The sequence below is a fragment of the Adiantum capillus-veneris genome, chromosome 3, assembly GCF_014529385.1.
Source record: "Adiantum capillus-veneris isolate H3 chromosome 3, ASM1452938v2, whole genome shotgun sequence".
Classification (NCBI taxonomy): domain Eukaryota; kingdom Viridiplantae; phylum Streptophyta; class Polypodiopsida; order Polypodiales; family Pteridaceae; genus Adiantum; species Adiantum capillus-veneris.
The window spans coordinates 148,111,776-148,122,964 of record NC_140933.1 but is presented as its reverse complement, the minus strand read 5'-3'; the positions used below and the strand labels follow the sequence as shown (position 1 = coordinate 148,122,964).

At 40.8% G+C, this 11,189-nt stretch overlaps 1 protein-coding gene and 1 pseudogene across 5 annotated transcripts; one reads left to right on the top strand and one right to left on the bottom strand.

Annotated features, from left to right (window-relative positions):
* Nucleotides 1-1,266: 1,266 nt before the first annotated feature.
* LOC147461900 (putative NAD(P)H dehydrogenase (quinone) FQR1-like 2) lies at nt 1,267-4,820 on the bottom strand. 5 transcript variants are annotated; one of them, XM_086509370.1, is made up of 5 exons: nt 4,242-4,366; nt 2,708-4,026; nt 2,375-2,583; nt 1,943-2,302; nt 1,267-1,765 (listed from the first exon to the last, which is right to left on the bottom strand). In XM_086509370.1, exons 4-5 carry the CDS (start codon nt 2,290-2,292, stop codon nt 1,537-1,539), a joined length of 579 nt encoding a protein of 192 aa, XP_086365496.1. In that variant the 5' UTR covers nt 2,293-2,302; nt 2,375-2,583; nt 2,708-4,026; nt 4,242-4,366; the 3' UTR covers nt 1,267-1,536. The 5 variants fall into 5 exon arrangements, with proteins under 5 accessions (XP_086365496.1, XP_086365494.1, XP_086365493.1 ...); XM_086509368.1 differs by lacking the exons at nt 2,375-2,583; nt 2,708-4,026 and adding an exon at nt 4,640-4,820 and having other exon boundaries at nt 4,242-4,450; XM_086509367.1 differs by lacking the exons at nt 2,375-2,583; nt 2,708-4,026 and adding an exon at nt 4,640-4,819 and having other exon boundaries at nt 4,242-4,441.
* An 855-nt stretch (nt 4,821-5,675) lies between these two features.
* LOC147461899 (uncharacterized) lies at nt 5,676-7,571 on the top strand (annotated as a pseudogene).
* The last annotated feature ends 3,618 nt before the right edge of the window (nt 7,572-11,189 follow it).

Below are 11,189 nucleotides of genomic sequence, written 5' to 3'. Positions count from 1 at the left end.
TCTGATATGCAGAACCTACTATTATCTCACTACTTTCAATTTTCTTTTCAAAACCCATCTTATAAAATGCTGTCCTAATGAATCTACCACACAAGACAAAGGGAGGGTCAAGGCATCTATCCTTGGTTGCACAAGTAAGCAACCTCTTGTTGCCTGAAACCTACAACTTACAACATGCAAGATTAGAAAGAGTTCATTTTTATAAACATACACAATTTCTAAGCAAAACTATTCTGGGCAAAGACACTTCCTTAAATAATCCAGCTTTGCCGGCAATTTCATGTTTCTCACTTTTTTTTTTTTGTAATGTCAGATTGAGTTACCAATGGGAAACCTCAAAACAATGAAAACAGTAAATCATATATAGTCAAAGTAGAGCTCGTAATGACTTGCAAGGAGTTCATCCAAGTCATGGGCGACTTGAAGAGACTGTCTAAGAGATCTTTTGAAGGAAACATATTCCACTTGAATCTACTGAAAAATGAGGGAATTCAGTGTTGTCTACACTATCCGTAGCACCCAGAATCTAACCCTACCAAAAGAGTAGGCATGTGACCGAAGCAAAGGTAGAGGCACTCCAAAGATCCGGAAAAATCTACCAAAATATATGCCAGGGAACCGCTAGGGAAGAGTTGTAGAGATGCAATCCACAAACTGTTGTACAAGAACAAGACCAATGTCTGCACCGCAGCTAACACATCGCGAAGAGGCCAATCTTCCGGAGTGAAAAAGTTAGCCAGCTGGGAGAAACCCAACGATGCATCTCCACATAAATAATCGCTTCTTCAGAGGTAGCTTAGCATGCCACACACACACACATACAAATATCTATATATAAATTTCTCATCTTTTAAAACAGAAATTGATACTTTCGCTAGAGTTTAAAAGCACAAGCACCATCCAGCAAATGAAACTTTCTTACACAGATCCATCTTTCTACATCTGCGTTGTGAGCATGCTCAAAGAGTTATATTGACAAAATTAACATCCTCTCATATTTTATGTATACCCACAGTGAAGCAGCTGTCTTGATATTGTCTTTCTTTCAATCAACCCACCAATACCCTTTCTACAACACAGGCACCAATACAGTTTTCTACGACAGTGGCTCACAACAGCTTCAACATTGTAAGGCCATGGGCACTGGAATAAGCAACCTGTCTGTTGAAATCATCTGCAAATATCAAAGCACAGAAATGGAAACATAACACCACAAGAAAAGACTAGCCAACTATGCCATAACATTTAACTGTCCTGCATGACATGAGACAGCAAAACAATTCGAATTCAATCCGTAAACAGCTTATGTTTAAACAATGTAAAGAATGGAAGTGTGAACACCCGCACAAATTTGAGGTGAGGCACCTTGATGAAAACAGCCTCCACACACAGATGAGTTTGTCTAGTGATCAGTGAATACCTTAACAACGTCCCCCACACATGTTTTTCCTAGACAAATTAATGGCCCCTATACAAGAATAAAATGTGATATTCACAAACTCAATCGAGAGCATTTTACATAACTCATCAGGTTCATCAGTGCCTGAGAAGCCTCTGCACAACACCCGCAGTGTACTTCCCTTGATGCTCCGCAAGTGCCAGCTCCGTGTCTGTGGGCAGTCTGGTTCCATCCCCTGCGAAAGTCCCAGCACCATAAGGTGACCCGCCTCGTATTTCATCAAGCTTGAACATTCCTGCACCAAATGTGTACCCAATTGGCACAAAAAGCATTCCATGGTGGGCCAACTGTGTTATCGCAGTCCACCTGTTTAAAACAACAAAGAGAGTCTTATCTTAAAATCAAGTGTTGGGGCTGCAGAGTGTGCAGACTGACTATTGAACAGTGGGAGGATCTGTGACATTTAATTTGCAAACATGAAGTCTGTACGAGGCTGTCATGCAATAAAACATGTCATGGTGTAGAAAAAAAATGTTCTCTTACGCCGTGGTCTCTTGCCCTCCACCCTGTGTGCCTGTGCTGACGAATAATCCAGCTGGCTTGCCAGCTAGCTCTTGCCGGCGCCAAAGGGAACCAGTAGAATCGAAAAATGCTTTCATTTGTGCAGCCATTGCCCCGTAGCGAGTAGGAAAACCAAAAATCACACCATCTGCAGCGGGGAGTTCGTGAGCTGAAATTGTAGGAATGTTTTCATCCTTGGGTGGAGCTCTCATCTTTTCTAAAACATCCGGTGTTAAGGTTTCTGCTACCCTACACAAGTACCCTTCCACCCCATCAACGCTGTCTACCCCCTCTTTTATCTTCTTTGCCAGTGCCTCAACGTGCCCATACATTGAATAGTAGCTGCACAGGAAACCTTGTATTAACAAAACCCACAGAGAATAAATCAAGTGCAATTAACATCAATCACTATACCTTCACAGGCAAGGCAAAATAATTATGGGGAAAAATCAGTAGGATCGACACATTCCTGGGTCTCACCACACTGCACAGATATGGGCCAACCTCCCACAACGGCAAGCCAAATGTATCATGAAAATCAATGAAATCAAGAATCTTATGTGGGGCACTGCTCAACTGCACTCTCAGCGCATCAAAGGAAATGCAGTCTTTGGAAGACTTATCTTCAAAAATAAGTCTCTGTAAGTACGGGTGTTTGCATGCAGAGAGAGAGAGAGAGAGAGAGAGAGAGAGAGAGAGAGAGAGAGAGAGTCCCATTCCAGATAATTGAGTCCAATGGATAAGTACCTCAAAAGTCAGACTTCCAATCTTGTCTACGGAGAACACCAATCATAGGCAGTATTTGAATGTGGGTGGCACAATTGCACGACTGCTGAGCTAAATTCTCAAAAGGACCAACAAGAAGACACCTGCTGAACTGTATACCTTGATGAATCTAGGAAGAGGCCAAATTTGCCTTTAAAGAACAGTGTAAGTCATAAGTACATGTCAGTCGTTCACAAGACAATACAATAAAATCATCACCTCCATCACGCATAGTACCAGCTAAATACTACCAAGCTACGACGACTCCACAAACACCATCAGAGCTCAATATCAAGTCCAAAACTAGGTATCACTATACGCTCCCACATGCACACACAACACGCACGCACACCTAAGCATACATTCATTAAAAAATCTGCCCCTTGAGATTTGGCTCTAAAGATGCAATGCAACAACAGACTCATCAAGACATACTATCAAGTGGTCGCAACTTGGATAAAACCTTTAGAGATTAATTTGGCATGGCCACTATAACTGATAACTAGATGGATCGGACTACGTACAAATATCTCCTTTAAAGAAAAGTGCAAGTTAAGGGCTCATTTACAAGACTACAACATTAGCCATAAGCTCCATCACACATGTCATGCAAACTAATGTGCAGCATCTATTTCCTAACAGGTTTTGTGGGAACAAAGCCCCATTTGTAGAAGTCGGGCCACACCCATTTTCTAACTTCAAAACTGATTCCCTGATTCTTAGTGAAAAAGGTATCAACATTGACCATATTAGCTTATGATCATATTATGGAAAGTGGTAAAACTTAGCAGATAAAAAGACTCTAGATAAAAATGCTCAAATAGAAAACACAAATGAGTGCAAACATGACTTCATAATCAGGATTCCACTCAAATGGAAGTTTCAAGGGACCAATGTTATCATGAATAGCATGAACAAAACGTTAGCCGGACTTCCTCATCAGAAGATTCAAGGTGCAAGTTTTTAATTTTCTAAACTTGAAGCCACACTGAGAAGTGTTGATCAACATTGTCTACAACTTATAACTGGCCAAAGGTCCAAGACTTGGCCTGTCGTTTGCCAGCAACACCCATCATCAAGGCAGAGAAGAGATCGGCATGAGACTTTTGCTTGAGCACAATTTGCGTGGACTAACTATCAGGATAAGACTCTCTGCAAGTTTCATACACCACCAGTTGTCAAAATTGGCTTTCACTATCAGCTGAGACTTTGACAAAGCCCACTACATACGGTCACTGAAATCAACCTGTTCCTGTATGATCCCCATGACGTTTCCTCACTTCACAGAGGTTAGTCTGGTGCTGAAAAACGAATCCAGAGTATGAGGAACTGACGTGAGAATCATTTGATTTTCTGTCACCCATAATCCAATTTGTGGCTACTTTTGTATAGCGGTTGGTAACAAAAGAGCCTTTGAGTATGTGTCTGTGCGAGAGAGAGAGAGAGAGAGAGTTAAGGGGGGGGGGGGGGGGGGGGGGGGGGGGGGGGGGGGGGGGGGGGGGTTTGGGCGCCTTACACAATGAAAATCTTTAAATTTTTGGACGACAGTTGCACTCCTGCAGGGGCAGACACGTCCTGCGAAGGAGGTTCTCTTGTGCGCCCTCCATCTGAATGTGTAGTGTTCGGAGACAGGGGAGGAGAGGAACCTGTCGCTGGCGCACCTGCTGGAGGTTTGTGCTTGCTAGGCACACAGCCTTTGCCCTTACCCATCTTACCCTGTCAAGCCTAAGATTCAATCAAGACTCTCTCTCTCTCTCTCTCTCTCTCTCTCTCTCTCTCTCTCTCTCTACGCAGACAAGCACGCACGCACATTCCTAGGCGGAAGAGTGGTGGCATTTCAGCAATTGACCAGATCCGCATCTCTCTCTCTCTCTCTCTCTCTCTCTCTCTCTCGTGACTGAAAGAGCCCATTACCCGTTATGCCTGCGGTAGGAGTGAAGCTATGTGGAGACTGGACGAAGGAGGGAGAGTCAGTGCCAGCTAACGGAGCTCCCACTGTCGAATACTCTACAGAGCTCAGCTGCAATCGTTTACATGAGCCTGCCTGACGGCTTTCTTCGTAGGTTAATGCAAGCTGTCCTCGAAGACATGCTTTTTGGGTTGGTTTGGGAAGGTTGAGAAATGGTGGCCCGTGGGCCACGCCAAAACAACGAGAGGTGAGAGCGGCGAGTATGGGAACTTGGGCACATCGGGTTCTAATCATTTTAAGTTTAAACTCAAAGGCCTTAGTGGCTCCACTGCTGAAGAACGCAGGTCTTGCCAAGTGGTGGGATCGAGGCCAGGGAGGCACGAAGGGGGAGGAGATCTCGGCGCTTCACGTCATCATAAAAATTAAACTCGGGCAAGATTAGTAAACTCAGACACGCCTGTTGATGTGGCACGTGTTTGTAAGGTGGCGAGGTTGACTAGGTCGAATCGTGGCTGAGGTGGAGGGCAATTTGATTTGGCGGGGAAACCATGCATTTTGTAATGGTTGGAGTTTGCAAAAAATGTGTGCGTCTACTTGGAGTGCAAAATCACCTTGCTTGTTGATGCATTTAGGCATATCACCCATTTTCAGAGATCAATTCGTAAGTAAAATATGGGGCTAGATGCAGAGTGTGCGTGTCTCGGAAATGAGAATAGTATAAAAAATATCTAGCCAGTAAAGTTGAATGCTCCTCAATAATGGCCATTAAGGTTTTGCAAGAGAATGTGCTTACGGGAGGGGTGCCATGGAGTATGAGAAAGGAAACCCTAAGAACTTAACAAGTCTCTTTGACAAAGCTACACAAAATGGACTTCAACGCACATGTCAACTAGGTTTTTGAACTTCTAAACAATCCTTCTCTTTTGATCCTTTTGTCTACGAATGTCTCTCCCATGTGTGTGTGTGTTGCAATGAGCATCTAAAGCAAGTTCCTCCATTATGTTACCGATCTCTCTGCCTACCAAAGTCTCCCTAATGTGCATGTGTTTACTATTAGCAATCTGGGTTGCATGCAAGGGGTTAAAATCGATTGTTATATTTTTGCAGGTTCATCAAGCCAACAATGTAGCCAATCTTTCGTTTAATGATTATCTTGGTTCTGCCACAACTACTGATGGTTAATCAAGCGATGATGATCTAAATCAATATGGCTTTTTGGAAGACCATAATCTCGGGGTTGAGATGGATATTTGTATGGCTTTACGGCTGATGTTGAGGACTTGAGGGATTCCTTAGATGCATTACAATACTTATCAAAGAAGTTCTTCTCATTTGATGAGAAGATGTACTCCTTAATGGCAAAAGATTTGGTTGAGATAATCACATCACTTCCAACTCTGAAAGCACATGATGTGAGAGGTTTGATGAGTCTAAAGAAGTGGAATAGAATGAGACATGATCTCTCCCTTTGTCCAACTGCAAGCTCACAACAACTCTACTTGTAGTTGTGTTACGAGACTGGGCACCCTGCCAATTGTAGTTAACCACATACAACAGGAGGGTGCTCAGCCTTGTAACAAGTTGAAATCATCAGGATTCAAAATTGCATACACAGAAGATTGAGCACGGATTGCCCCTCAAGGCATGGAAAACACTTGGGAGTGGCTGCCACCATTAACGCCATCAAGATAGAATGGTGCATTGACATGAGAAAACATGGGATTTCTCATGATACATAAGAGATTCGTCATTGCATGTGGTGTGCATCCCATTGTCCCTCAAGGCATGAAAAACACTTGAGAGTGGCTGCCACCATTAACGCAATCAAGATAGAATGTGCATTGACATGAGAAAACAAGGGATATCTCATGAATACATAAGAGATTTGGTTATTGCATGTGGTTGTATGTTGGAAGAGAAACCTATTTCCCACAATGCCTCCTCCTAACCTCCTTGTAGTTGGTCTACTACTACTTCAAGCACATCAATTGAGACAACCCTATCTCAAGTGGAGCAACAATTTGACGAACATCATAATAAAGTATCAGACAAGGCTTGTCTTGGTCATATCAACAAAGAAGCATGGATTATCCAAGTGGGTGCAAGAATACATGTGTCATCAATGGGTAGCATTCAACAAAAAGGTGCAAACAAGCCACACAAAAATCCAAAAGGTGCGGATGTGGATTCAAGGTGGTGGTCCAGCACTTTGAAGACCTTGATAAGGTGATTATCAAAGTCTAAGATACTCACGAGGGACATATACCTAGCTTTCATGCATACCTTAATCACCTACCATTGCATCCAACTTTAGTTAAATGTTGCACAAAGGGCATGTTTGATATAGAACTTGCTGGCATGTTGCAAAAATGTCAAAGTCAAAGGAACACCTTCACATGGAACATGCATTTTCACTTGATCATGTGATCTACTGGTTCTTCATGATACCAAAAGAAGTGCAAACGTTGCTACACCATATGTGCACACAAGGTACTTCACTCTCTCTCAAAGCAACTCATAGACTCAATCTTATCGTTTTATGAGTAATTCTTTGCAGATCTCTATTATGTTGCATCTGTTGGCCTTATTGTAGGAGGATTTGTAGAGCATGAATGGGCTACAATGCTTACGAAAGCGCTCCGCTTGTAAGACTTAAAGAAGGTACCATTGAGAGCTCAACATCTGGTCACTTTTTACGTGATTTTTTGTTCATGTGCATGTGCTTGCTCATAGGTCATATTTGTCCAATTGTACAACCCGAGGGCAGATGATGAGTGCAAGAGACCCTTTATTCTTGTCATTCAAGATGAGGACATGGTGGAAATTGCTATTCATTTCTCACATCATAACTCATTGGCAGTGGATATCGCACATTCAAAACAAATGTTTTTGGCTTACCACTTTATGTTGTAGTCTTGCCCAACCAAATTGGTGTAAGGATGCCAATATGGCTAATTTTATGCAGAGTGATGTGGGCACCAATAAAGAAAAAGTGGCTTTGGAATCGACCTTCAAGATGTCCTTTGCAGAGCTAGGCAAAATTCGTCCTATAGCTATTGTCATTGACAAGAACCAGCAAGAGCAAGAAGTGGTCCTCAAGGTGGTCAATGCAGATCCTCATTGGTGGTGGAGAGAAGGCGAAGCAGGCAACCCAAAACAAGTTGCATGCCATGTGTTGCTATGTTGGTTCCATATTAAGAAGGCATGGGTGGAGACCCTATTACCGTAGGTATGCATTTGTTGCATAGCTTTCCATTCCTTTGGTGTGTCAACAACTTCCATCAATCAATGTTAATAACCATCATGTCCAATTGATTTCATGATTCCCCAATGACAAGCGAGGTGATGTCTATAATCACTTATCAAATCTAATGCGAGCTCCAACTGAGGAGCTTTTTGATCTAGGATACAGACAATCGTTGCATACATATTCAGCACATGAAAATATCCAGTGTTATGTGACAAATGGTTGGTCGATAGCACATGCATGTAGCAAAGAAGGTGGCCAAAGTTTGGACATCTATTTGCACACAGGAATTGGGACACTACAAACTTGGTTGAATGATTATTGTAATATATCAAGTATACTTTGCTTGATGCAAAGATAAATAGATCAATACTTGTCCTTTTGCATGCACTGAGAGAGAGAGAGAGAGAGAGAGAGAGAGAGAGAGAGAGAGAAAGATTACTGGCCAAACAAGTTTAGGGTCCAAGAGCTAGCCTCTCCATGCAATATAGCATTTACTAGGTGCTGGTCTACATCCATTGACAAGTTGAATCTTGAGGAATTGAATGTGATATTGGCGTAAGAAGCAAGCCTAAAACATCAACCTCCAAGACTTAATATAATGTGAATACTTACAAACACTCTTAAAAATGCAAAGGTGGGATAAGAAATCACTTGGCTATCATAATTGTTTTCCGTGTGGTGACCACCCTCCCGCCCCCTCCTGAGAAACTGATACTCGGTCATTCTCACTGGTAAATTTTATCGATACATGGGTCTCATGGCTCACACTTACTGATGATGAGACATCGATAACCACACTTGTCTTTGTAGATGACCAGATTTGCAACTTTTGTGATGCTCCATTATCACTCCCTACACAAAGACACTGGAATTATCAATCCCAAAAAAAAAAAAGTCATAATTAGCCCAGCAAATAAAAACACAACCATAGTTATTGACAACAGCTTTACCTCATTTTGGGAAACACTAATGCTTAATGTCATGGAAGAAAATCTATTAAAGGTGTCTACAATGTGCTCATTGTTGGGTTCATCACACGGGAGACCCTCAACGTCAATAACTAGAAGATCCTTGACCTCACCACACGGTGGCATCTCGTATAGTGATGTATTTCCAAGGCCAATGGAGGAGCTAGAGTTCTCTGACTCGCTACCAGTGGCAGTCTCATCTTCCTTCGCATGGGACCCTTCTCCCTCCAAGACCCCTCCATTTTTCTCTTTTTCTTCTTGGATATTGTCCTCTTCTTTCTCATTTGGGATCTCATCATCACCAAGGTCATCTTCCCAAGGCACATCCTCATTGTATTCTTCTTCATCACTAGAAATCCCTTCTTGTCTTGCATATTATTGTCTACCATGTCTTCCTCGATGTCATTCATCATCACATTCAGCCAGAGTGGCAACACCTTCATTCGCCTCTGCATCAAGACCAGGCATAAAAGAAGGGAGTCAGCACATTAAGACCAAACTGAAACTCAAGAGACTCAATGCTTGAGATCATCCATGAAGCAAGATTTCATGTTCTTTTTATTTATGGCATACATGTAAAATCCTCATCGTGCACCTGTGCACCAAGACCTGACATAGACAAATGGAATCAGTGCATTAAAACCAAACTAAAACTTGATAAACATAATGCAAGAAATCTTTCATGAATCGGGTTGCCCAAGTTCTTTTTGTTTATCATGCATATAAAATCATTATCATGCACCTCTACATCAATACCATACATACAATAATGGAATTAGTGCATTAACACTAATTTGGTACCAAAACAGGACACTTAAGTGTCCTTTTTTTACAAATTTAAATTAAACGCTACTTGTATTAGACGCTTTATTTAAGAAAACCCTCTTGATATGCTTAAATATGTTAGCTAGAGGGTCTTTTAAAAATATAACCTTGCATTTTAGAATCTACCATGATCAAGAACTATAGTTATCAAGTTGACCCTCGTAAGACTGCGATTGATGCTTTAAAGAAATCGACTTTATAAGATCAAGAAAAAATGAAGCGACCTTATGGAAAATTTTAGGTGACTTTTACACAATTTTGCTATAGATAATTGAAAGTTTCATGTGCAAAAAACATGACTTTGGAGTATATAAAATAATGGAAACTTCCATGTATTTGATATGGCCATATTCAAGCATATTGTTGTATACAAAGAAAAATATGTTTCAGATGTATTTGTGAGTTTTAGAAAGTGATACATTGTTTTCCATTTCCATTGAGGACTCAAGGTGGCAGTAGAAGGGCTTTGGTATGCAACAACTATTGGATCATTTTAAATATTCAAAACTGCATAAGGGAAAACTTTGATATTTTTATTCTTGAGACATTAGCATTCAAAACCTCAAATAAAATCAAACTTTCCACATAGATCAACTAAATGTGTCAAAGTACATGGTACATACACAACTGCGGTGCCTAAACCTTGGTTTCAATGTTATTATGGAGAACTCAAGATTTTCAAAAGTTTTTGCACGATAAAAAATGCAAGATAGAGTTCAAGCGATGAGATTTAATTGAGCTAGGGAGCCCAAAAAATATGTAGTTTCTTGGTTTAAACATATAAAGTCATTTGTAATTGTCAAACTGCACTAGAATAGTACCAATTTCATGAGGGGACCTTTCGAAGACCAAAATTATGCTCTTATTGAGCACGTGCTCAAGTATGAAATTATGTCTATAACTTGCGTGTGACTTGGAAACTTGTCTTTGAAGTGCACTCCATTGTTTTGTAACACTAAGTGCTAACACTTGGCTTTTATAAACATAAAAAGGGCCATCTCTACAAAAAGATATAAGAATTTTATGATTTTTTTGGCAAAACAGCTTGAAATTTTACTACAATTTATGACTTAGAACTTACCAAAATTCTCTCCATACAGATTGTATTTTGACATGGAGAAAAATCCAGTGTTTTATTTCCCTCATAACAAGCCTATGGTAGAAGCAAGGTGTAAAAAACTTCTTTCTAGCTTGACAAATAAACTAAAAAAACTTGGTAGGAAAACAAGAAACTTAGTGTCTTAGGACACTTATGTGTCCAATTATAGAACATGTTAAAACCAAACAAAAACTCAATAAAACATAATGCAAGAAATCAGCCATGAAGTGGGATATCCAATGTCTTTATGTGTATGGCATACATCCAAAATGCAAACAAATGATTGCATAAATGTGTGAAAAATTTCCTAAAGTGGCATGCCCAATGTCTTTATATGCAATGCCTGCAACGGATATGCAACCTCATTTTATAAATGAGATCTTGCTATTCACAAGTTAGGCCATCCGTGCCAA

Coding starts and splice junctions, on each gene's coding strand:
- LOC147461900 (XM_086509368.1), bottom strand. CDS start 4,435: ATGGGTAAGGGCAAAGGCTGTGTGCCTAGCAAGCACAAACCTCCAGCA. Junction 2,303..4,241: donor AATTTAAAGATTTTCATTGT/GTAAGGCGCCCA, acceptor TTTCCTGTGCAG/CTACTATTCAATGTATGGGC. Junction 1,766..1,942: donor GGAGGGCAAGAGACCACGGC/GTAAGAGAACAT, acceptor TGTTTTAAACAG/GTGGACTGCGATAACACAGT.